The 26,257-nt window shown below is 43.4% G+C and overlaps 1 protein-coding gene across 2 annotated transcripts in view; it reads right to left on the bottom strand.

Moving 5' to 3' along the window:
- Positions 1-25,785, bottom strand: part of MAP3K8 (mitogen-activated protein kinase kinase kinase 8) — a 46,505-nt gene extending 20,720 nt beyond the window's left edge. Inside the window, exons 1-3 of one of the 2 annotated variants that reach the window (XM_033931449.1) lie at positions 25,623-25,785; positions 17,235-17,589; positions 8,498-8,665 (exon numbers count right to left, since the gene is read on the bottom strand). In XM_033931449.1, the coding sequence (XP_033787340.1) occupies positions 8,498-8,665; positions 17,235-17,570 (504 nt within the window). In that variant the 5' untranslated portion in view covers positions 17,571-17,589; positions 25,623-25,785. Of the gene's footprint in view, positions 1-8,497; positions 8,666-17,234; positions 17,590-24,432; positions 24,743-25,622 lie in introns of those variants that run through there. The other variant, XM_033931448.1, reaches the window with a different exon arrangement.
- Between the last annotated feature and the right edge of the window lie 472 nt (positions 25,786-26,257).

The raw sequence follows: 26,257 nt of genomic DNA on the forward strand, positions 1-26,257 counted from the left end.
CTTGAGGAAATGCATCTTCAAGGAAAGGGTGGTAAATTTGTGGAACAACCTCCCTGTGGAGGCAATGGAGACGAAAACTGTATCTGAATTCAAGAAAGCTTGGGCCAAGAACATAGGAGCTCAAAGGGCAGAGAAAAGGATAATAGATGGCCAGACTGGACAGGCCATATGGCCTTTATTTTCCTTCATTTCCCTCTGTTTCTATGTTAACATTAAAATGACTGAAGCCCTCTGTATTGTTTATTTATTTAATTCATTTTCTATCATAACTAACTAAAACTTAGTTTTATAGGCCGGGTCATCAACCAAAAGGAGCTTGACTTGGTTAACAGTAATGTAATACATAATATATAAACTTGACTAGGAAAAGTAGACTAGACTAGTTAGTTTCCAAAATGTTTAGCAAACAAAGAGGACTAACAGGTTAACATACATAATATGCAGTTAACAGGCCCACCATCCTCTTCACCGTCCCATCACCGCCGTTCCCTTCACCGCCCCGTCACCGTCACCGCCATCCCTTTCACCGCCCCGTCACCGCCACTGCCATCCCATTCACCACCCCATCACCGTCCCCGCAGCATCCATATAAGCCTTAGTACTGCAATATTTAGCTTATTCCTTTCTTATAAATCAAAGTTCTGTCTGCTGAACTAGAGAAAGAGATGTTCAGCTGGCAGGGCTTTGTTTATAAATTTTTATCAACACAACTAATATACTACTTTATCCTAAAGCAAAAAAAATAAATAAATAAATAGAATTTTTTTTTCTACCTTGGTTGTCTGGTTTCTGCTTTCCACATCTTCTCATTCAATTCCTTCCATCCACTGTGTGTCTTCTCTCTGCGTCTTCCATTTGCTGTTACTGTGCCTCTCCCTTCACCCCCTCCCACAATTAGTCTAGCACCCATCTTCTTCCCTCCGCTCCCCCATAGTCTGGCATCTGTCTTCTTCCCTTCCAGCGTCTTCTCCCCACTCTGCCTTCCACATTTCCCTTCAGGGTCTGTTCCTCTCTACCCTCTTTCAATGTCTGTTCTATTCCTTTCCACCACCACCCTTCCCTCCCTCCTTTACCATCTGTTCCTTTCTACCACCCTTCTTTCAAATCTTCTATCAGTCCCCCCACCATCACTAGCAGTCTCTTTTCTCCCTTACCATGAGCAAATAGAACTTCTGAAAATTGTATTGCTGAGGCATTATTTCTAATGCCTCAGCATTAGACATCAATTTTATAATTCTTACTGTCTGCTCTGATTTCATTCACAATTTGGTTTGTGTTGTGGCTGAGGATTTCATGAGGCATTTAACCTTTTCCTGTCTCTTCAACTGTGATTTCAAGTTGATTCCTTCAATAATAGAGTCTCATGGCAGTAGCAGTTTTCTCTTTTGAGCTCTTTTGACATTGTTTAAGGGATTTCTTGTACATTTGGTGCTGGTCTTCTTTGATGAGGCCACTTCAGAATCTATTTCCAAGGAAGAGAAACTTTTTCCCTTTCACTCCCTCCTTCCTTGTGTGAGCCGGGAACACGCGGTCCCCGCAGCCCCCACCCGCATGCCGGCTCGATCGTTTAACCAGCTTCCTCTCTCCACCTCACCTTAGTTTGCCGGCTTTCTTTTTCGGCGACCGGCACGCTTTCAAAGAGCCACGCACATGCAGCTGCTCAAAGTTCAATCTTCTGCTCTGCTGCAACTTCCTGTTTCCGGTTGGGTCAGAGCAGAAGATTGAATACTGAGCAGCTGCGCATGCACGGCTCTTTGAAAGTGTGCCGGTCGCTGAAAAAGAAAGCCGGCAAACTAAGGTGAGGTGGAGATAGGAAGCTGGATAAACGATCGAGCCGGCGTACGGGTGGGGGCTGCGGGGACCGCGCGATCCTTGATGCCTCACTGCGGTGACAAGACCATTCACCGCTCCACGGGGCGGTGAATGGCCTTGTCCCCATCCCCGCAGAGGCTGCTATTTTTCATTCCCCGTTTTGGCGGGTTACCCGCGGCTAAACGCGGTAGCCGCGGGTAAACCGCCACCGTGTCATTCTCTAATCAGAAGTCTTGATTTTGGAATTTGTGTATTGGTTTTCTAGGTAGGGCTTTAAGAGATTTTCAACCACTACAAAATGGGGTAGCATATATTGTTACAAGGAATTCATAGAGGGCCAATGCACTTTCACTTTTACCCCCTCGCAGTTTCTAGCGCGGGGAGCCGTGCTGAATGGCCCGCGCTGCTCTCGACGCTCATAGGAACTCAATGAACGTCGGGAGCAGCATGGGCCATTCAGCACAGCTCCCTGCTCTAGAAACTGTTATCGCAGTTTCGTAAAAGGAGGCCTTAGTGTCACACATGAAATTCAAATTGTTGTGTTTGGCTCTTCGGAGTTTTAGAACTGAGAAGCCACTGTTTTAAAATGGATGTGTTGTAGCAGTATTCTCATATAAGAGAACTGCTGCACTCTAGCTAGAGTCATCTAGGAGAAACTCTCACTATTAGGGGGTAATTTTATAAAGTTACTTTCATGTGAACGCGATCATATACACATGTATAAAATAGTGACCCGTGTGAAAAATACACCCCATGATGTTATGGCACATACTTTTGTTTGCTAATTGTAAAATAATTTTTTTAATATGTATTTATGTTTGATTGTGATATTTGTTTTAATGACCATATTTTTCGCTCTATAAGACGCACCCGACCATAAGACTCATCTACGTGTAGAGGAGGAAAAACCAAGAAAAAAAAATTCTGAACCAAATGGTGTACCCTGTCCCCTGTCCCCCCTCTGGTGGTCTAGTGGTAGGCGGGACAGGGTACAAGGCACAGGGCAGGTCTAGTGGTAGGCAGCCCCTTCCCCAGTACCTTTTTTTAAATTCTGGTGGTCCAGCGCTGTATCGGCAGGAGCTTTCCATGCTCCTGCCCCTCCCTCACTGGATGGCTGCCTTCTCGTCTCTAGCAGCAGAGTGGTGCACAAGGCAAGCGCAAGCTTTGCGCGCTCCTGCCTGGTCCCGCACCGCTCCCTGAATGGCTGCCGTCAGTTCTCGTGGGATTTCTGAGAACTGGCAGCAGCCATAAGACATACCTACATTTCCACCCACTTTTTTTTTTTTGGGGGGGGGGGGGAAAGGTGTGTCTTGTAGAGCGAAAAATATGTTATGTATGTTTTATTGTAACTCGCTTAGAATTGTTAGATGATTGCGAGTAATAAATTTTTAAATAAATAAATAAAACACTTTGCGTGCGTAGATATTAACGCATTCTGATCTATGCAGGTACCTGAATAATCTAGGCATAGACATTTGAACCAGCTCCTGAGCAGATGAAGCTGTCCATACCTGCAAGATAGGCATGATTTCTGCTGTTTACGCTAGCATTTTGTAAAAATATATATAGGAGGTACTTATTTGTCTTTATAAAATAGCACCTAAGTAGCAGCCCACTTGTCCTCTTCAACTAGACATCCCATTATAAAAATTACCCTCCACAAGTCTTACAGGCTAGAGCTTTTGCAATACTTGCTTGTTGCTCCACAATTATGCAATGAGTTAAACCTTTCAGGGGTGTCCAACCTTTTGGCTTCCCTGGGCCGCATTGGCTGAAAAAAATGTTTCTGGGGCTGCACAAATGCGCAAACGCTGCAGCAAGACAGAGGAGGGAGCCAGCAAGACGGTAAACACTCAGGGGCAGTAGAGGAAAACACTGCATCGCCCTTGACCAGGGCTGCACAAAATACTTCACTGGGCCGCATGCGGCCCTCGGGCCCCAGGTTGGACACCCCTGCTTAGATTTATGATTGTAGGTGAATTTATCAGCTTTCAGATAAAAACTCAAGGCTTTTCTGTTTTCCTCCATGGTCAGGCCCTGATACAAAACAAAATATCATGTGGGATTAATTCTGCTCAGAGATCTGGTTTGTTTGTTTTTTAAAGTTTCTGCTTATGGCTGTAAGGGCTAAATTCTCCAAACGGTTGTCCCAAAGTTAGGTGCTGGTAGGCATTCTACTGCTGTCTAACAAACCAACTGGGATGCACGTTTAAAAAAAAAATTAAAAAAAATGCAGGCACCAAACCATTCTTAGGTGCCTGTCTCACACCTACGCAGATCCATAGTGATGCCTACAGATGCCTAAGGCCAGCATGGGCATGGTTTGCACTGGAAGTGGCCTTAGCCATTCGTAGGTGTCCCTAAGTGCCTCAGTAGGTGTGAGACTGGCACCTTAAATGTAGGCCTTTAAAATGCTGGTGTACATTTAAGGCACCTATGTTAAAAAACAGATGTGATTCTGGACATGGCTTAGGTCCCTTCTTATGTTTTAGGAAAGCTCTGAAGACTGCTCTGTTCACCAAACATTTTGGAAATTAGCTATTCCTATCTCTCTCAAACCAGTTTCTTCTCTGTTTTATTCCTCTGTATTATTATTTGATCTTAATGTTAACCAAGTCTAGCTCCATATTAGTTGATGACCCAGTTTATAAAACTAAGTTTTAGTTTAGTTTATGTATACTCTGGAAAGACGAGAGAGAGGGGATATGATGGAGACGTTTAAATATCTCCATGGCATTACATGGCATGGTACAGGAGGTGAATCTTTTTCAAACGAAGGAAAACTCCAGAAGGAGAGGGCATAGGATGAAGTTAAGAGATAATAGGCTGAAGAGTAATTTAATTAAATACTTCTTTATAGAAAGGGTGGTTGATGCGTGGAATAGTCTCCTGGTGGAAGTGGTGGAGATGAAGACTGTATCTGAATTCAAGATAGTGTGGGACAGGCATGTGAGCAAGCACCGGATCCCATGAGGCGGGAAGAGGGAGGACTCTGAATAGGTACGGGGGGAGGGGGGCAGTAAAGGAGGACTCTGGATAAGTGCACAAGCTGCTTAGGGGGTACTAGATATCCAGTATCCCCCCAAAAAAGTTATAAAAATTAAAAAGCCACCCGGACTGTAAACCGTCTTGAACTGAAAGGTATGATGGGATATAAATAAAGCTATTATTATTATTCTGAGCACATATCATACCCAGAAAGCTCTGCTGTCACTACAGATCAAGTGGAGAGATGGGGCCTTTCACTGTACTTCTTTTAACTGATTTTGTTACTTAATCAAGCAAATTGGCAGCAAGCACTAGGCCCAAAGGGCATACATAGCTGGTAACTGTGCTGTATTCTCATTACTGAGGCAATGATTGTGTGTAAAATCATTACCTAAGAGTCGAAATGTTTAGCCTATGACACAAGAGTGAGACAAGTTAGAACTTAATCCCAATATTAATACACCTCACGTTCCAAATGCATTAAGTAGCACAATTTAAATATTTATTTCTTTATACTGTATTTCTCTGGGATACAACAGTATTTAAATATCTCCCTGTTTGGTTTAACTGTCCTAAACTTTCAGGCTTGGCGTTAGGGGAGGGCAAACAGGGCAGCTGTCCTGGGCCCCACAGTTCCAGGGGGCCCCATGGCCAGGCACCTTTCCCTTGCACAGCCCGACATAAGCAGCCTGCAGCTTTCCTCTCTCTCTCTCCCTCTCACACCAGCATTTCAATGGTGCTTCTAACCTACCTCAATTGCTGCTGACAGAGACATTGCAGCAACTGAAAGGAGGGTGCCTCAGCCTCCCCTGTGATGCTCCTGTCTAACTGGAACAAGAATTTGCATCCGAGGAGGCAACTTCTTGATCTAATCTAATCCTTAGGTTTGTATACCGCATCATCTCCACGTTCGTTGAGCTCGACACGGTTTACAGTAGGAGAAATAGGAAGGAACTACAACAGAGGGTTAGAGGTAGAAGTGTGAAGAAAATTTAGAGGACTTGGGATGCCAAGATATAAGAGTTTCCTTGATTCCTAAGTTGGAGGGAGACTTACATTTTTTGAGAAAAGCCAGGTTTTCAGATGTTTGCGGAAAACTTGGAGAGAGCTCAAGTTCCGAAGAGGGGAGATAAGGTTGTTCCAGAGCTCAGTGATTTTGAAGTGGAGGGAGGTCCCTAGCTTTCCTGTGTGGGAAATGCCTTTTAGCGAGGGGAAGGATAGTTTTAATTTGTGGGAGGATCTGGTGGTATTAGGGTTTGAGGAATTCCAAGAAAGAGGGATAAAGGGAGGGAGGATACCATATAGGATTTTGAAAGTTAAACAGGCGCATTTATAGTGGACCCTGGCGATTATCGGAAGCCAGTGGAGCTTGGCCAGGAGCGGGGAGACATGGTCAAATTTACTTTTAGCGAAGATGAGCTTGGCCGCGGCATTCTGAATCCGTTGGAGTCTGTGGAGGTTTTTCTTAGTTAGGCTTAAGTAGATAGAGTTGCAATAGTCCAATCTGGAGAGGATGATGGATTGGACAAGGATGTATCATAGGGAAGATTGAGGCCCTGGGGTAGCTCTTTTCAATCGTGCCGTTGCCAGTAGCGATTGAGGCACATTAGCACCATCGGGAGGGAGAGATGCTGGACCTGTGGTGAGAGAGAAGGGGGAGAAATGCTTGACCTGCAGTGGAGAGGAAAAGGGAACTAAATGCTACTCTCTTGACTGGGAGGGAGAGAAGGACAGACATGAAGAGGTGCTGGAGGGAGAGGGCAAGAAAGATGCTGCACCAACTTGGAAGGGGGGGTGACGAGAGTAACCAGCTGACTAGGGGAAGAAAGAGGAAAAGATGCTGAATGGAAGAGGGAGGGATACACCCTGGAGACCTATGAAAGAGACATACAGAATTGGGGGGGGGAAGAGTGGGATAAGAGAGTGAGAGATCCTGGCCCCAGGGTGGGGGAGGGAAGAAGGGAAGAAAGAGGGGAGGGAAAAGGTCCTAGGTTTGGAAGAAGAGTAGGCCACAGTGGGCCAGCACTGAATGGGGGTGGGGGGAATAGTGAAGTAATGCTGATCACAGGATGGAATACGGACAAAGAGGGAAATGCAGGACAGGGAAAAACAAAGATACAGAGGGGAAATTGATGAATATAATGGTTGGATCAGGACACTTTGAGAGCAGATGCTGAAACTGGTGAAAGGAAAGGGACAGAAACACAGAAGGGATGCATAAGGATGTAAAATGCAGCCAATCAGAGTTGCAGCCACAAGAAATGATTTTTATAGACCTGAAGGTGAGGGAAATGGGAGAGAAATGTCAGGCTGTGCTGGGGAGAAGGGGAAGATATGTTGGGCTATATGCCTCCTGGAGCTATTTTAAGCTAGTTGTAGGAGGAAGGGATGAGAGAAAGGGGGAAATGCTGCACCAAATGCTGGGAGGGGACTAGAGGATGAAAGATGGGCCCAGAAACTGGTGGGAGGGAGGGAGGCATGAAAATAGATGATAGATAATGGGAGGGAGGAAAAAGAAAAGAGAGATATCGGATGCAGGAGTAGTAAACTGGGACCAACATGATGGAAAAATAAAATGTCCAGACAACAAAGGTAGATAAAAGGTAATTTATTTTAATTTAAGTGGAATTTGTTAGCTTTGGGATATGTGCATCACAGGTCTCTTTGTACTGTGTTCAGACGCATAGCCAGACAGCTGATTGGGGAAAGGGTAGAGCTCAAAGTGGGTGGGCACCAAATTTTCTCCATTCACCCTGCCCAAATGCAAAATATAAATAACTGATCTGGCAGGGAATCCCAAGTCCCACCAGCTGAAGTCCTCTTCCTCCAGTTCAGCAGCCAGATCTCTCCAAGCTCTGCAACCCATGGCAACTCAGGGATATTGCAGCTGGCTGCAGAGCTCGGAGATTTCTGGCTGCCAGACTAGAGGAAGATGAGGAGGAGAAGATGGTCTTCAGCTGGCAGGGGTTTTGGGATCTCCACCTGCCATAGTAAAGGAGGTGGCTAATTTTGGTGGGGCCTGGTGTGGCACTGATTATGTTCACTACAAAAAGAAATGCCCTTCTGCTTTTGTTACTCTAGTATTGCAGTTTAATTTCTTGGGGATTCCAAATTCAATTTTGATCTTCATATTTCTATTTGCAGTCCCTTGTTCTGTATTTGGTAAAGGACTATCAGTGTTTTGTGTGCAAAGAAGTCATCTTATTTAAAGTTATTTTATGTGCGGTAATAATGGCAGGTGGGAAAATTAGAGGAGGGAGGGGGTGAGAGGCAGGGAGGAGAAAAATCTGGGGCCCCCCTCCTTAATTTCTGCCCTGGGCCCAGCATATCTAAAACTGACCCTGAAACTGTGATCTAAAATCCTCTAGGCTTATCAATCTGATAGCTATTGGAAATTGAAAAATATTCTGCCTTCATTTTTGCTACGTCTTCCCAACATTTTTAAAGTTTGCGTTTTTTAGATTCTTGGCAGTGTTTCAATAGTGAATTTGTCTCATCAAAGAAATAGCATTCAGTAATGGCATGGCAAGGGAACCCTAAAATGTACAAATGCATTCCTTTGTGACATTTATGTACAGCTCTGTAAAATTAAACAAGGATACCCTAGCACACCCAAATCAATTACAGGTTTTCTTTGCAACGTCCTGAAAGCAGTTCTGTGAACTCTTTTGGAAAGCTAAGCCTTCTATCAACATACCAGCTTGCATGCCATTCGTTTTCTTGTCTCCTGGTCTTGTGCCAAATGTACTTTCCCAAAAGCTCCTCTGGGAATAAAATCTGAGCCAATATTCCTGTAAGTCAGCTTCCATGGAAACAAGAGTACGTCAGAGTCTATTTGATAGCGCCCATGTTTGACAGCAATCATCTACAGAAGAAAAACACTGGTAAATATTAAAGCAATCCGGAAAGTGGTAACTTGAGAGCAATAAAGGCAGACATTTTGCTAGAGCCCTGCAAGTATCCACTTCAACAATAATACGTGCAAACAAAGCTAAAAACAGGCAAATAATACACATTGCTGAAACAAGGCCAACAGGCAGCTTGCCACTAGGACTTTAACACAGAGTCTCTCAATGTTTTTTTAGCTCCGGCACACTAAACAGAGCAAATGTTTCTCGTGGCACATTATAATTCAAATTATAAAATTGAAAAACCAACAAAAAATTAAACTTGGGAATTATTTATTTAAAATTATTTCAGCTACGTATGGGTAATTGAAACAACGGTGAAACTAAAGTACCGTAGATAGAACAGAATTGCTATCAATGCAATGGATGTGATTGTTTTTGAGTGCAAATTAACTTAAAATGAGGCTCGATAGTCGACAAACATGCATTTCATCATCCACCATCTGCAGTCATTCTCTTTTTTTTTAATTTAATTTCTGTCCGATTGGGGGCAGAGTAAAGGGATGAGTGCACAATGGGGGGTTGGGGGGCAGAATAAAAGGATGAATATGCCAAGGGGGTGGGAGCAGCAAGCTGAAGGCTTGCCATGGAGGATGGGGAGGAAGGAAAGATCTAGTAATAGCTGGAGAGGTGAGGAGAAAGAATAAGAGGTTGGAGTATTGCACGTGGGAAAAGACTTTAGGGACAGACAAAATTATGCATCATGTTGAGATTTAGAGGGACACACAAAGAAAGTAGAATGAAACAAAAATAGAAATTAACTTTATCAATTCAATTGCATTAATAGATCATAAATGGAAGAAGGAAAAACCTCAGACCGTATTGCTAAGTCTCATAACAGCCAAAGGCTATTGGTAAATGCAATATTGTGGTTTCAATCATTAGTCCGCCTCCATCCCCTTAATGTGAATGTAATAATTCATTAAGTGCTGTAATTAATATTGTTTAAAAAAATTTTCAATGGATTTTATAATTTTGGATAAATAATGTTAATGTGATTGTCAAAATTAATGATGAAGTTGTATGAGGTCATATGAAAAATTCTGTGCAAAAATAGCAGTTTTGTTATAAATAGATAAAGATTTCAAAACTGACTCAGTTTATAATATCAAAAAATTCATAAAAAACACTTGTCTTATCTTAGTGGCACAGAAACTAATTCTATGAAGCTTATCAGAAAATCAAAAAATTAATGGAAACCACTTATCTTAATGGCATAGTAACTGACTCTGACGGATCCATTTCGTTAGTGCTTCTTCAGAGAATCAGTTAGAAAAGCCTTAGTGCTGACTGAGCCATGAAGATAGCTTTCCTGAAAAGTTAAATGGTCTGTATCAGACCTGAATAATGGGGCATTTGTCAATAGCCTTTGGATGTTATGAGACGTAACAATACGGTCTGAGGTTTTGCCTTCTTCCATTTATGATCTATTAGTGCAATTGAATTGATAAAGTTAATTTCTATTTTTGTTTCATTCCACTCTCTTTGTATATTTGATATTTATTTGGTTGTGAAATTACTGCTCTTTTTGGTATTTTTTGAGATTTAGAGGGAGACAGAACTGCAGAGGGAAATGAGGAAGCTGGAGGCTAAGAAGAGAAAAGACAGGAAGGAATTTCAGCCTTATGACTGGGGAATTCCTACATAAAACACTACAAATAAATGTTGCAGAATTTTCAATTATATTGCACAGAATTCCACCAGGGGAAAATATGGAAGAAAGAAACTGAAATTGGAAGAAACCTTGAAAAGGTCTCAGAAGACCAACATTATGAAAGGAATAGAGAGAGAGAGGGGCCACCTTGCTTAGAAACATTTAAAAAAAACTATAAATAGGGTAAAAAAGAAACATTTTTAGTGATTGAAATCAGGGCTGTGGAGTCGGTAGATAAATGTTCCGACTCCAACTCCTCAGTTTTTTGTACTTTAGACTCCGACTCCAGTACCCGAAATTTCCTCCGACTCCAACTCCTCGACTCCGACTCCACAGCACTGGTTAATTTTCAGATCGTTAAAATAGAATGTCAAGTTGAGAGAAATTAGCATTTTCAACACCACCTTCTTTTTGCTTTTAATCAAGGTTCTAAGGCCGTAGAAGCTGCTCGCAACATTTGTGCTGTGTATATAGTGAGTGCTATAGCTGAAAGAATCGCTCGTGATTGGTATGCCAAGTTCAAAAATGGAGTCGGTAGATAAATGTTCCGACTCCGACTCCACAGTTTTTTGTACTTCTGACTCCGACTCCAGGTACCCGAAATTTCCTCCGACTCCTCGACTCCGACTCCACAGCCATGATTGAAATGTCAGCTTTGGGCATGTGCATGTAGTGTGTCTTCATATTTTGATCAATATATAAAAAAGGAAACATGTTTTAGTTTTCCTTTTCAGGTGTTGGACTGTATGCAGTCAGACCTCTCGGGGTTTCCTTGGTTTTAGTTTGCATGTTTCTGTTTCTAATTGTCAGATGACACTAAACTGTTCAAAGTTGTTAAAATGCATGCAGATTGTGAAAAATTGCAGGTGGACCTTAGGAAATTGGAAGACTGGGCATCCAAATGGCAGATAAAATTTAATGTGGACAAATGTAAAGTGATGCACATTGGGAAGAATAACCTGAATCACAGTTAACGGATGCTAGGGTCTACCTTGGTGATTAGCGCCCAAGAAAAGGATCTGGGTGTCATCTTAGACAATACGATGAAATCATCCACCCAATGTGTGGCAGCGGCCAAAAAAGCAAATAGGATGTTAGGAATTATTTAAAAAGGGATGGTTAACAAGACTGAGTATTATAATGCCCCTGTATCGCTCCATGGTGCGACCTCATCTGGAGTATTGCGTTCAACTCTGGTCTCCTTATCGCAAGAAAGATATAGTGGCGCTAGGAAAGGTTCAAAGAAGAGTGACCAAAATAACAAAGGGAATGGAACTCCTCTCGTATGAGGAAAGACTAAAACAGTTTGGGCTCTTCAGCTTGGAAAAGAGACGGCTGAGGGGAGATATGATTGAAGTCTACAAAATCCTGAGTGTAGTAGAACGGGCACAAGTGGATCGATTTTTTCACTCTGTCAAAAATTACAAAGACCAGGGGACACTCGATGAAGATACAGGGAAATACTTTTAAAACCAATAGGAGGAAATTTTTTCACTCAGAGAATAGTTAAGTTCTGGAATGCGTTGCCAGGAGGATGTGGTAAGAGCGGATAGCGTAGCTGGTTTTAAGAAAGGTTTGGACAAGTTCCTGGAGGAAAAGTCCATAGTTTGTTATTGAGAAAGACACGGGGGAAGCCACTGTTTGCCCTGTATCGGTAGCATGGAATATTTCTACTCCTTGGGTTTTGGCCAGGTACTAGTGACCTGGATTGGCCACCGTGAGAATGGGCTACTGAGCTTGATGGACCATTGGTCTGACCCAGTAAGGCTATTCTTATGTCTCTTATTCTATATGAGATAAGAGTCAGCCCATGTTCTGTGTATGACAAAGGTGAGGGCTTCTGCTAATGAATAGTTTCTATATAGGAATCTATAGCAGTTTGGCTTATTCTTTTTCCAGGAGGAAGTATATTCCTGTTCTAGGCCAGTGTTATTCAAACCAGTCCTGGAGTATTCCCTAACCAGTTTGGTTTTCATGATATCCACCATGAATATGCATGAGAGATTTGCACGCTTTGTTTCCATTGAATGCAAATCTATCTCAACCATATTAATTGTGGATGTTCCATAAAAGTCAATAAGTCAATAAGTTACTGCAGGACCAGCTTGAAAGCACCGATTCTAGATCTGATGTAATGTTTTCAGTTGTGAAAAGGCAAAAGTGGTGCTGTTGCTGTTTGAGTTCTGGCATTAATATTAAGGGACAGCAGATTTGTGATTTATGTATTATTAACATTTGATATACCTCTTAAGCATATTATAGATCTAAGTAGTTTACAATAAAATGCAGGTACGCGGCAGAGGAAATTAGGCCAGTAGAAGACCGCGAAGCAGTGTGTTTACTGTGCCTGGGATGCTGCTGGAGCTACGAGGTTTGTCGGCCGTGTAGCGGTGGGAGGGTCAGCTGGGAGGGTCAATGGGGGTTTCTGGTGTGGTGGGTAGAATCGGCCGGAGGGGGGGGGGAGTCGCAGCGTGTTAGTGGTGTGCCGGGTAGGGGTGGCGGCGGCGGGGGGGAGGAGGGGGGAGTCGTGGTGTGTTACCTGGCCGGTCCTTCGACGCGCACATGCGCACTCTGCCGGCCACATCCTGACAGATCAGATCTCAGGGAACACGGGATAAGAATACGCATGCGCGCTTAGCATATTATTATTATAAATATTACATTTCTAGACTGCAAAACCTCTCGGATCGATGTGGTTCACAAAAAGTAAAAATGCTAGACAATCCCAGCGATCTACAGAATTAGACATTAATCTTTTTTAATTCTCTAGAAATCTTGTGAATAATATCGATTTTACTAATTTTCTTAAATGAATGTAAGAACAAGACCTTATGAATAAAGAACGGAGTTCCCTATCCCAGTTCGCCACCTGGTAAGCAAGTAAGCGCTGTTGGAAATTTCTATGGGTACAGTCTCGAACCGGATGAAAACCAAATAAAGAGGTAATACATAGTAGGCAATTTGCTTTGAACAAGGTGAATAGTTCTGACAGGTATTCAGCCGACTGACCATACATGACTTTATAACAAAGTGTCCCCAATTTGAACAGCACACGGGCTTCAAATGGGAGCCAATGGAGCTCTCTATAGTAGGATGTAATATGATCCGATTTCTTCAAATCAAAGATCAAACATACTGCTACATTCTGTATTCTTCGCAATCTGAGCATGTTTGTACGATGGCAATGTGGACTGAGTTACAGTAGTCCAAAGTGCTGAGTATCAAAGATTGAACAAGAGTATGTTGGAGAATTGAATCTGCAAGTTTATAATGAGATTATATCATCCCCCCCTCCAAAACCACACCCTCGCTCAGTTCACTTGCTAGTAACAGTAGCTAGGTAGATCATTTCAGTAAGATGGTGAAAAAAAAGAAGTAACATACCTGAACTACCAGTAGCACTTATTTCTATAGTGCTGTTAAACATACATACAGATACAATACAGATACAAATGGGACACCTTGGGAAATGAAACCAGCTCACCAGAGTCAGCCCTGCACTAGATGAACTAAGTATGTAATGTAATTTGTAATGTAATTTATTTCTTATATACCGCTACATCCGTTAGGTTCTAAGCGGTTTACAGAAAATATACATTAAGATTAGAAATAAGAAAGGTACTTGAAAAATTCCCTTACTGTCCCGAAGGCTCACAATCTAACTAAAGTACCTGGAGGGTAATAGAGAAGTGAAAAGTAGAGTTAGAGGAAAAATAAAAATAAAATTAACATTTTAAAACAGCATGATACTTTGGAAGGTAGAAGAGAGGAGAGAAAGGAATAGAAGCAGAAGGGGGAGCCGTTGAACAGTAGAATTCTGGAGAAATTTAAATGATAGAAATAGAACAAAACAAAGACAAAAGGCAAAACAATAGATAAGATTAAAGATAAATCATAAGCTGGAAAGAAAAATAAAATAAAACTTTGTCTTCAATCCACGGTTTCAGCGTCAGTGATGAAGTGGAGCAAGTAAGTTTAGGAGGAGCGATTGACGTTTCCAGAAAGGGCTTCTTCAGGGAAGAGACTTGGCAGACAGTCCCAGGATGCCTATGTCTCCTCCCCTGCGATGTTCTCCCATCCATGCATTCCCTCCCAGACACACTGCCCGTGCCCCAGCCGCTCCAAGGAGGCTGCCCCAGATGAGGCCCACGGTGAATGCAGGATTCTCTCCTCTGCGGGAAAGCCGCCCGGAGCCGACAGTATCTGCTTAAGGTAGCAGAATTTGGGAAACGGGCAGCGACAGCAGCAGGCCTTTGAGTACCTGCATGCGCTGAAGGTTAGCCACATCACTAGGCCTGGTGGTTAGAGCTACAGTCTCAGTACCCTGAGGATTGTGGGTCAAGCCCAGCATGTGACCCTGGGCCAGTCACTGAATCCTCCATTGCCCCAGGTACATTAGGTAGATTGCAAGCCCACCAGGACTGAAAAGGAAAAATGCTTGAGTACCTGAATGTAAAAACTGCTCCGACAACCTCCTTCATAAATAATTAATAAATTGGAAACTCACAGGAACTTTGCATCAGAGGGGTGGATCACAATGAAGGATTGGAGTGCACCCAAATACGCACAGGCCACACATCAAATTTCTTGCTTTGGCCCACGCCGGAGACAGAATGGCCGAAATAGTGACAGCACAGGGAAAGAAAGGAGAGATGCTGGACGTGGGTGCATATGGCTGGAGGTTTCCCTAGAGAGCGAGCGACCCTCGGGCCGGTCCTGTAATTCACTTGCAGGAGATTCATCTTTTAGCTCCAGATTAAAGGATGAGTTTCCTGGTCAGACTTGTCTGGAGGCAACATAGTTTAGGAGGGAGAGAGAGAGAGAGAGAGGAGTGTGTGGCACAGTGGTTGGAGCTACAGCCTCAGCACCCTGGGGTTGTGGGTTCAAACCCTGCACTGCTCCTTGTGACCCTGGGCAAGTCACTCAGTCTTCCACAGCCTCAGGTATGTTATACAGATTGTGATCCCACCGGGACAGATATGAAAATACTTCTAAAACTGCTTAGATAATCTCGATAGGCAGTATATAAAATGCACAATGCGCAGCAGCCTCAAAGAAAGCAAACAGAATGTTGGGTATAATTAAGAAGGGTATTACAGCCAGAACGAAGGAAGTCATCATGCCGCTGTATCGCGCGATGGTGCGCCCGCATCTGGAATACTGTGTCCAATATTGGTCGCCGTACCTAAAGAAGGACATGGAGATACTTGAGAGGGTTCAGAGAAGAGCGACAAAAATGATAAAAGGTATGGGAAACCTTTCATACGCAGACAGGCTAGAAAGGCTGGGGCTCTTCACCCTGGAGAAGCGAAGACTCAGAGGAGACATGATAGAGACTTACAAGATCATGAAGGGCATAGAGAAGGTGGAAAGGGACAGGTTCTTCAGCCTATTGGGAACTACAAGAACAAGGGGGCACTCAGAGAAATTGAAAGGGGACAGGTTTAGAACCAATGCTAGGAAATATTTCTTCACTCAGAGGGTGGTAGACACCTGGAATGTGCTTCTGGAGGATGTGATAGGTCAGAGTACATTAAGGGGATTCAAAGAGGGAATGGACAAGTTCCTGAAGGGTACGGGGATTGAGGGATAGAGATAGAGATAGAGATAAGATTATGGAAGGGTATAGATAGAAGAAAAATGGGGATTGAAAGGTTTTAGACAAAGGATCACTTACAGGTCATGGACCTGATGGGCCGCCGCGGGAGCGGACTGCTGGGCGCAATGGACCCCTGGTCTGACCCAGCGGAGGCAACTTCTTATGTTCTAATAAACTTGAACTTGAAACTTTCAGTGACAACCAATGAATGATACAGAATGCCTCAGAGCTATCTGCTCAAAGGATGCTGCTGCCAAATCAGACCAAATTTAAGGTAGAAAGAGGTAGGAGAAAATAGGGAAAAAGGAGCTAGGATCACATGATACCACCCTCAGCTGTCCAAGCAAGTAGCACAGAACATACTTCAACTACCGTGTTTCCCCCAAAATAAGACAGTGTCATATTCATTTGGGGCCCAAAAAAGGCACTAGGGGTATGTACATGATCATCTCTCCCTTCCTCTCCTTCACCTGAATTCTTCCTCTTTTCTTTCTATCCCCCACATGTGCAGCATCTTTCCTCCCCTCCCTCCCTCCCATCCCCCTGTGCAGCAGAAGTTTGCCCAGCTACTATCCTTCCCTCCCTCCCATCCCTCGTGCAGCATAACCCTTGCCCAGCTTCTATCCTTCCGTCCCTCCCATCCCTTGTGCAGCATAACCCTTGCCCAGCTACTATCCTTCCCTCCCTCCCATCCCTTGTGCAGCATAACCCTTGTCCAGCTTCTATCCTTCCCTCCCTCCTTAATGAGGGATAATACCCTTAGGAGACCCTTAGGAGACCCTCAGGAGTGAAATCCCTGATGGACAAGGCCAAGGCCAAGCAGCCTGTTTAGAGTGCTGCCGGCCCGACACTGCTTCGGTTGAAGGTAGGGCTCGCTCGCGGTCGGCGGGGAGAGAAGGATGGAGAGTCAGCAGGGGTTCGGCTGCGCGATTTGGGGGGAGGGCAGCAGTGGGGTCGGGTTAAAGAATTGCTGGTGAATCCCAGGACTAGGGCTTATTTTTGGGGTAGGTCTTATTTTCGGGGAAACATGGTATCACTCCCTTCATCACTGGAGATGTGAGCTGGGATAGGAGACCTTACTGTGAGGCCAAAGAGAAAGATACTGTGGATAAAGGATACAAGAACAATATTCTGAAATACTTCAAATAAAACAATCTCAATATATCTAGTCAATGTATAAATGGACCTCAGTTTTTAGTGTTGGTAATCCAGCACCACTAAAGACTTAAGCATACAGAATAAAAAAGTAAAATCAGGAAAAGATTCAGCATACCCTATTTAATATAATCCCGAATTCCTGCTGTGGATATTTGTGCAAATGCTTTGCTGCATTGGAGACCTGATTCGCAAAGCTGAGTAAGTCCTGGCAAGTGCCGTATCTGACAGCTGACATCAGCGAGGTCTCTTGTCCACCAAGCAACAGGGACTCTGCACAGTCTTCAGTGTCTTTCAGGTCTTGATACATAGTGATCATGCTGACATCATCAGTAACAGGCTCGCCATCAATGTACAGCTTCTCCATGATCTCCACCATGTCGGCCATGTTAAAATGTGCCAACATCAACTCTATCCCGTCCTTGTTATCACTTGTGGTGCTCATATATTCCATTATGCTCTATGTAACTAAGCTAGAAGTAGGAAAACAAAGTGTGTGTCAGTTAATTCCAATTATCAAAACACAGCTCACACCAAAATATTTGAAATAAAAATGGTGCAAATATATATATATATATATATATAAAATAAGCTACTTGTTCCAGATTGGCTTGAATTAAATACTGTACATGCATACCTATAAAAAGATGAATTGATTTCTCCATATAAAAAAAGTGAATACAAAACTAGAAAGCATTGTGATTCTCAGTGAAAAAAGTGTCTCTGGTCCTTAAAATGGCTATTATGTGGGAAACATAAACCACTACTGAAAAACAAGAGGTTACGTGACAGACGGACCAGTGCTCAGAACTCCAGCACTATAGGGAACAGCGCCACAAAATACTACGGAACCAGTGCACAGTGGTCAACATTAACAGCATGAAAATGATATGCAAATTTTGCAGTAAGCAAAGCTCTTGTGCACTTGCCCATTCGGTGCAGGCACACATCGGCACCATTATTTTGCTCTGTAAATACAAAGCTTTTCAAATATGTTTTTCTCACTTGAAAAGCTTATGTTTAAGCACAGAAAACAAGCACCAATGTATGATTCCACTTCCCGGTTTTGCTTGAACTCATACACATTTGTTCCTCACCACCAGTGCTCAAAGGCTTGAATGGGCTTACTTCTTCTTTCAAATAAAATCAAAGTGAGCAAATTTTAAAAGGAAAATCATGAGAAATTTACTTTTCTATTTCCTCGAAACTGGTGTTAGGTTGTTTGTTTGTTTTTTTTTGGGGGGGGGGGTTGTATATGTGTGTGCTGTTTCTCTGAGCAATGGGAGAGAATAGCTAGTGACCTCATTTACATCTGTTTCTTTACATTTAAATGAAATTTGCACTAATCTTTGGTGCGCACATTCCCCCTCTTCTACAAAACCGCGCTAGTGATTTTTAGCACAGAGAGTCGCGCTGAATGGCCCGCACTGCTCCCGATGATCATCGAGTTCCTATGAGCGTCAGGAGCAGCGCGGGCCATTCAGCGCGGCTCTCTGTGCTATAAATCGCTAGCGCAGTTTTGTAAAAGAGGGGGATTGTTTCCTGTGCTAGAGCCTTCTGAGTACAAGGGAAGTGGTGGAGAGGAAAATGGTGATGGAATTCAAAGAAGCGTGGGATAAACCATAGAGGACCTCTAATTAGAAAACAAAGGCTGTAAATTAAAAGCACTAAGGGCGGTACTTGGCACACTTGTACGGTCTGTGTCCCCGTATGTGGTGATTTGGTGTAGGGTGGGCTGGGGAGGGCATCAATGGGAATGCCATTAACTTAGAACATGAGGATGTTATTGGACAGACTTTATGGTAGATATTCTGCAATCAGGATGGTTGGATAGGCTGGAGTGAGCTTGGACAGCAACTTCAGCACTTGGAACCTAGGACAATACCGTCTATGACCCAGAAATATCAAAAATGAGAAATATCAAAGTTAATTAATCATGTATTTTTAATGGGTTTAGCTAATGGGCATACTGGGTTGACCATTCAGGTCTTTATTGGCCATCATTTACTATGTTAATATGTGTATATTAATGCGCTAATTGCTTCTAGGACTAGAGGTAGGATTTGAGCATGGGCCAAAGTGGCCTTGCTGCTAGTTTTGTTATATTCCTTAAAGAATATTTTTACAAGTGTCATAATAGTTTAGGCAAATATTCTTGTGTAGAATGATGATGGCTGCACTCAGCATGTGATCGAATAAACAGAAAACTTAACATGAACTCATTTGAAACAGAAATGTGACTGAGATATAACAAACAAGTTCTGAAAGAAGATCAGACCGATCTGGTTTATGTTTTTCAGAATTCCTAAACCTCATGACACAAATACATGGAAATAATTAAGAAGCATCAACAGAGACAGACAGATCTAGATTTAGCATGCTTGGAATTAAAGATACCCCCCCCCCAAAAAAAAAAAAAACAGCTGCTCACACGAAAGTGACAAATGCAGAACGCTGGAAAAACAGGAAGGCTTTGCTACTCTTAAGTAAGGATGGACTGACTTGTTTCCTGCTCACTGTCTACAGGTGCAAAACCAATTATGGAGCTATGAAATCATACAGTTGTAAAATACTCTCCAGCTCATTTTGCAAAGAAGAAACTGTACTTGCTTTATGAACATACACTCTTACAAAAGACTTATCAATGAAAAACCCAGGGCTGTGGAGTCGGTATACCAAACCCTCCACTCCGACTGACATTAGGCTTTAAATTATTTGTTCTGGATTTAAAGCACTGGTAAATACAGTAAAACCTTGGATTGCAAGTAACTTGGCTTGTAAGTGTTTTGCAAGACAAGCAAAACATTTTATTAAATTTTAACTTGATATACAAGCAATGTCTTGCAATACGAGTACATACAGTATACACGCATCACATCATCACAACTGAGCCGATGGTTCTTCTCTCTCTGACGTTGCAGGAGTGTAGTGACTGTTCTAGATGAGTGAGTTCTTGCAATACAAGTACAAATAGTAATTTGTATTAAAGTTTTTGGGTTATGGGACGAATCGTCTGAGTTTCCATTATTCCCTATGGGGAAATTACCTTTGATATACGAGTGCTTTGGATTACAATGCTTCTGGAACGAATTATGCTCGCAAACCAAGGTTTTACTGTATAACGTTTGTCCAGGAATAAACTATGTATATACAGTATAAGTATAAACTGATACATTTATCATATATTAAAGTTTATTTTTTTTATTTTTTTATTTTGAAGCTTGGGTTGAAGTCGGTACATTTCTGACTTTACAGCCCTGGCAATCTCAACAACCCCCCCCCCTTCCCCCGACTGGTTATAAACCACATAATTCAACTATGTGCAGAAATCTCACAAGTATTCTTCTGCATTTTGGTTCTGGAAACACCTCAAATATAGCAGAAGTGAAACTAAATGCTCTGCGACTGCCCTTTCAACCGATTTAATTTTAGTTTCTGCTCTGTGATGTACTTCCTCTGTTCCTCTACATCACCAGTAGGTAAGATCAGGGGGTAATCTCCACCAGCATATTACTACTACAACACTCATTACTGCACTGATCTCACATCTTCACAGTATCTTCATGTTTTTGCATTCATTTTTTTCTGAACCCTCTTTGACATTTCGCACAAGCTCAAGCTCAAGCTCACTCTTGAGTTACATTTCAGACACTGTGCATTTCTCTGCCCCAGAGAGCTGATGAAGGGTGAATTAACTTGCTCAAACTCTACTGCCGAGGCAATTGGGATTTCAGTTCTGCTTTCCCTGGTTCTTAGCCCATTGCTCTCCTAAAGCTTTTACAATGGCCTATTTTAACTAAGCTTTCATGTCTGCACACAGAACTGCAAAGTACAAAGCAGCATTCAGAGGGTACACACAAATCCAGATAAATTTCATGCTCGAACTTGGGGCTTCTTTTTCTAAGATTCACTAAAGAATTTAGCATGCGCTAAATGCTAGAAGCCCATAGGAATAAACTAGGCTGCATGGCATTTAGCACACACTAATCGTTACCATGTGCTAAATCTGTTAGTGTACCTTAGTAAAAGGCCTTAAGTGCCTGGGCCAATCAGAGACTTAGGCCTCTCCCTGCATCCCAGGATACTCTGGGAATGGGAAGGTCTGACATTTTGTAAGAGATGGGCCTGCCAGTCGGAGTAGGCAGGCATCCTTCTGGCCAGACTTTGTGAATGGGGGAGGGGGTTGGGCAACGGCAGAAGAGAGTGGGCATCTCTACCGCTGAGGGGGGTGGAGGGGGTGGGGTTAGTAGTGTCAGGGGATTGTGTGACGTGGCTAGAGAGAGTGGGCATCTCTCCTGCCGATCTTCGATTTGGGGGTTTGTTTATTTGTTTTTTAACTGCAGGGGGGGGTCTGAGCTGCCAAACCTTACTGTCGGCAAATTTTGAATGCAAATGTGGCACAAAACAGTTAGAGAATCACTCGGCAATGATAGAGAATCACTCAGAATGCTCATTTTGATGTTAATGACCTCATTGTACTACATTTGCATGGCAGTATTGCAGACTGCTAGGAAATTCAGAAAAGACCACAGTAAGCCATTTTGATAAACCACCCCTCGCCCCACTGCTACTGCTCTATCTATGGTCTGCAAAAGGAAATCTCTGACCCTTTTCTGCTTAGGGAAGAGAAGTAAATCCCCATATCTCTTCTTTCCATTGGCTGGTTTTCTCTTCACAGTATGGGAAGGGAATTCCCTCCTTCTGCAATAGGCATTAAAACATATAGGAGTGGGATGTATGAGTTAATTACACCCTTTCACATACATCAGAAGGGAAGTCCACTGTGACTAATAAAGTTACCCACACCGCTTTTTTCCGTCTTTGGCAACATATATATTTTGATGATATTTGATAGTTGAAGCAAGCAACATCTTTAAACCGGACCATTTTTAAACGATACAAATATTTAAAAGCTCCTTCTACATAAGCAACGACACTCATACCTGCTGTATCTCTGACATATTTCCGGTTATATCTAACCTTTCTGGGCTTACTAATGTAATTGAAATTTGTTACCAATATACTTGACAATATTTTCTGTAACATCACTGTATATCAGGGGTCTCAAAGTCCCTCTTTGAGGGCCGCAATCCAGTTGGGTTTTTAGGATTTCCCCAATGAATATGCATGAGATCTATGTGCATGCATTGCTTTCAATGCATATTCATTGGGGAAATCCTGAAAACCCGACTGAATTGCGGCCCTCAAGGAGGGACTTTGAGATCCCTGCTGTATATGTACAGTCTCTTCCTCTGTAAACTGCTCTGAACTGCTTGTGGTATTATTAAATTGGGATATTATTAAATTGGGATATTCTTGGGGCCGAATCTTTTCAGAACCACCTGAAGACATTCAACTGTCCTCATAGCAGAAAACCTGGAAGCAGGCAAAGCAGATTGTCAAAACCAAGGAGGCTATATTAGTGGTCCCCAATCCTGTCCTGGAGGACCACTAGGCCAGTCGGGTTTTTGGGATAGCCCTAACAAATATGCATGGGGCAGATTTGCATGCCAGTCACCTCCATTATATGCAAATCTCTCTCATGTATATTCATTTGGTCCTCCAGGACAGGGTTGGGGGATCATTGGACTATATCAGTGTTTTTCAACCGCTGTTCCGCGGCACACTAGTGTGCCGCGAGATGTTGCCTGGTGTGCCGCAGGGCCGCCGGGCCCGGAGCTGACAGGGGGCCCGAGGCAGGGGCGCCAGTAGCTCGCCAAGGCAAAGTGAGTCTATCACCCAGGACTCACTTTGTCTTGGCGATCTAATCTATCGAGCCGATAAGTCTTCTTCTCCCCGACGTCAATTCTGCAGTCGGAGAGGAAGTTCGGGCCAGCCAATCGCTGCCTGGCTGGGCGGAACTTCCTCTCCGATTGCAGAATTGACGTCAGGGAGAGCATGCTTCGGCGTCGGCTTTGGGGCCTGTTATCCATTGGTGGGTCCTGTTCCCCGATGGCAGTGGCAGTGGCTTGGGGAACGGCAGGGAGAAAGAAAGAAAGGGGGCAGGCAGGGAAACAGAAGGAAAGAAGAGAAACAGAAAAAAAGAAAGAAAGGTCAGGGAGAGAGGAAGAAAAAGTTGGGGGAGGGAATGAGGTGTGGAGGAGAGAAAGCATACAGGCTGATAGAAGGGAAGAAAGATTGGATGCACAGTCAGAAGAAGAAAGTGCAACCAGAGACTCATGAAATCACCAGACAAGGTAGGAAAAATGATTTTATTTTAAATTTAGCAAAGTGGAGGCAGTATTACCACAGTTTTCAAAGGAATTTGCCCAAATAACTTAATAGTTAACTGGGTAAATTCCCAGAGATGAAAACTTCCCTTCACTTACTATGCACAGTTCTGAATTTATATCTGCTGTTTATATTTTACAATATGGTCACCTTTTACTAAACCGCAATAGTGGTTTTTAGCGCAGGGAGCCTATGAGCGTCAAGAGCAGCGCTGGACATTCAGCGCAGCTCCCTGCGCTAAAAACTGCCATTGTGGTTTAATAAAAAGGATGGAGGGTATATTTGTCTATTTTTGTATGCTATAAAAACCAAATACAGAGAGAGACTGAGAGCTGTTGACGAAGAGCTACGTGTGTGTCTTTCTTCGATTCCAGCCAGAATATCAGCTTTGTGTTCAGCCAAACAGGCCCAGGTTTCGCACTGAATAAAGTATTTTATAATTTTTATTTTGTAATAAAGTAATTATAAAATACTTTCTTTGTGTTTATTTGATTCCTATTCAAGAGAATTACTTTATATATAGTCAATATAGGCAGAGAGTTAAATTTTTTAACATTTTCTAATGGTGGTGTGCCTCGTGATTTTTTTCATGAAACAAGTGTGCCTTTGCCCAAAAAAGGTTGAAAAACACTGGACTATATAACAAAAGCCCGAATTGAGACACAACAGTATCCAAACAGAGGAAAGAATAAATCCATGAGAGAAAAAACGATTAAATTCAGATTGCGATGAACCACAAGTTGCTTTAACTGGCTTTTTTTTTTTTTTTTTGCATTCACACCAGTACAGCAGACCTCTCAGCATGTTGTCCCCAGCTGTAAGCATGCTTAAAGGTCGATGAAAAACCTATCCCAGCAATATTCCTAATTTAAAAAAAAAATACTTTGAATTAGAAATAAAATTAACCGTATGTTTGCAGCGAAGCTGAGGCAACTATACAGAACTTTCCGAACTCCGATCACCTATGTACAGTATATCAATGGTTAAAGAGTACTCTCGTTTTAAGCTTGGCTTAAGAAACAAACATACAATTGGGAGGGCGACTTAAACGCTAGCTCTCCGCCTGCCCCTACGGAGAATCTCACCTCTCCTCGCTCGGCTTCTCCCTGCAGGTGCAACCAAGTCAGTGGGTGTGCAGCCAGGTGCGGGGCGGAGAGTGTCGCCGCCGCCGCCGCTCCCCGAAACTCCAGGACATGCCCACGGCCCGGTCCCGCAGGCGAGAGCCCAGCCTGTCACACTGCGGTGCGTCCAAGAGCTCCAGCAGCCGAAGCGAAGCGGACTCCGGGAAAGCCCCCTCCAGAAACCCTGCCCTTCCGGGAAAGGAAACTCAGCAGCAGAGCTGACCTCTGCCGGAGTGAGGCGAACAGCGCGTCCCACTTGCAAAACACGTTCATCCCACCCCCAGGGAAGCTAGGGGGAGGGGGCAAACGCCGGCACTTTTTTTTTTTTTCCTCCAGCTTGCAGAGGATGAGGTTGAGCATAGCACGGAAAAAGAAATTCTGGAAGTGCAACGGATGGAAGGGGGAGAGAATAGCAAAGATCAGCAGATAAAGTTCCTTGGTGGCGCTCAAAACAAAACTAGATGACCTGCCATATAAGAACAGCCTTACTGGGTCAGACCAATGGTCCATCAAGCTCAGTAGCCCGCTCTCACGGTGGCCAATCCAGGTCACTAGTACCTGGCCAAAACCCAAGGAGTAGCAATACTCCATGCTATCCGTACAAGGCAAGCAGTGGCTTCCCCCCTGTCTTTGTCAATAACAGACTATGGACTTTTCCTCCAGGAACTTGTCCAACCCTTTCTTTGCAGTCCAATTGAAAAGGTTGCATCTTTAGTTAGTTAGCTTGTTAGTAAAGATCAGCAGGAATACATCTGTAAGCTGAACAGGATACAGTGAGGGGAAATGGTAAAAAGTCAGCACCGGAGACGGAGCAGCTTGCAGGGAGGGCACTAATTGTACCGGTGAATCAGGAAAACGAGGAGAGTACTGAATTGATCTTTGTCGGTGGCACCACGAATTTCTAGAAGCCTACGTTTCATTTATATCCATTTTTATACAGTAACTAGCTAGATTATATTTTGTGCTTGAAAACCTCAAAAAGCTGCATTGGCAAGAGTAATCGAGTGTCACTATCACAAAACATAGTACACATTAGCAAATGTAGATGATGCACGCAAGCTGGACATTTCTCCCCCCTCCCTAGATTTCATCGACGCTACAGAGCACTACAAAGCTAGTCTTAAGTGGGAGGGTCACTGCCAGGAAGCCATTACCCCTGACGGTCCTGGTCTCGCCCAGTATTAAAGCAAGCACTTCTCCCCTCTCCAGTCCAGTCCAGAGCTGAGCTTGCTCAATGAGAGCGCGCGCAGATGCGTACGTCATCAGGAGAGAAGACGACAGCGCTTCTGAGTGGCGGCCGGACTCCGCCCCTCGGCACCAAAACCCTGTAGTGTACTTCAGGCAGTGAGGCAGCCCCAGCTCTCGACTGCTCTGCTGTGCAACCAGTCTGAATGCTCCGTAGTTGACGGCCGAGATTGTCATGGCAGCAGTACACGATGGCACACAAAATAAAGTCGAGCAGGGAACCTGTTAGACCACTATAAAAGCAAGCAAATAAACAAATTATAATAATAAATGCTGGAGGGGATCACCTTTGTATTGGAGAATCTTCTGCTTGCTTTTCAGGAATTGGACACTATATTTAGTATCAGCTACAGTTTTGTTTTGTTTTTTTCCACTGATCTTTATAGCTCAGATTCTGTAACAGCTGGACCTGGAATGGCCCCTCGGTCTCCCCCCACCCCCCCCCCCAATCCAACCCCCCCGACCCCCCACCACACACACACATATCCCTCAAAAATCACACAACAGTTTGGAAAAAACGAGTCGCAGCTCTATTTATTAGAAT

This window comes from Geotrypetes seraphini, chromosome 2 (assembly GCF_902459505.1).
Source record: "Geotrypetes seraphini chromosome 2, aGeoSer1.1, whole genome shotgun sequence".
In the NCBI taxonomy this organism is placed as follows: Eukaryota; Metazoa; Chordata; class Amphibia; order Gymnophiona; family Dermophiidae; genus Geotrypetes; species Geotrypetes seraphini.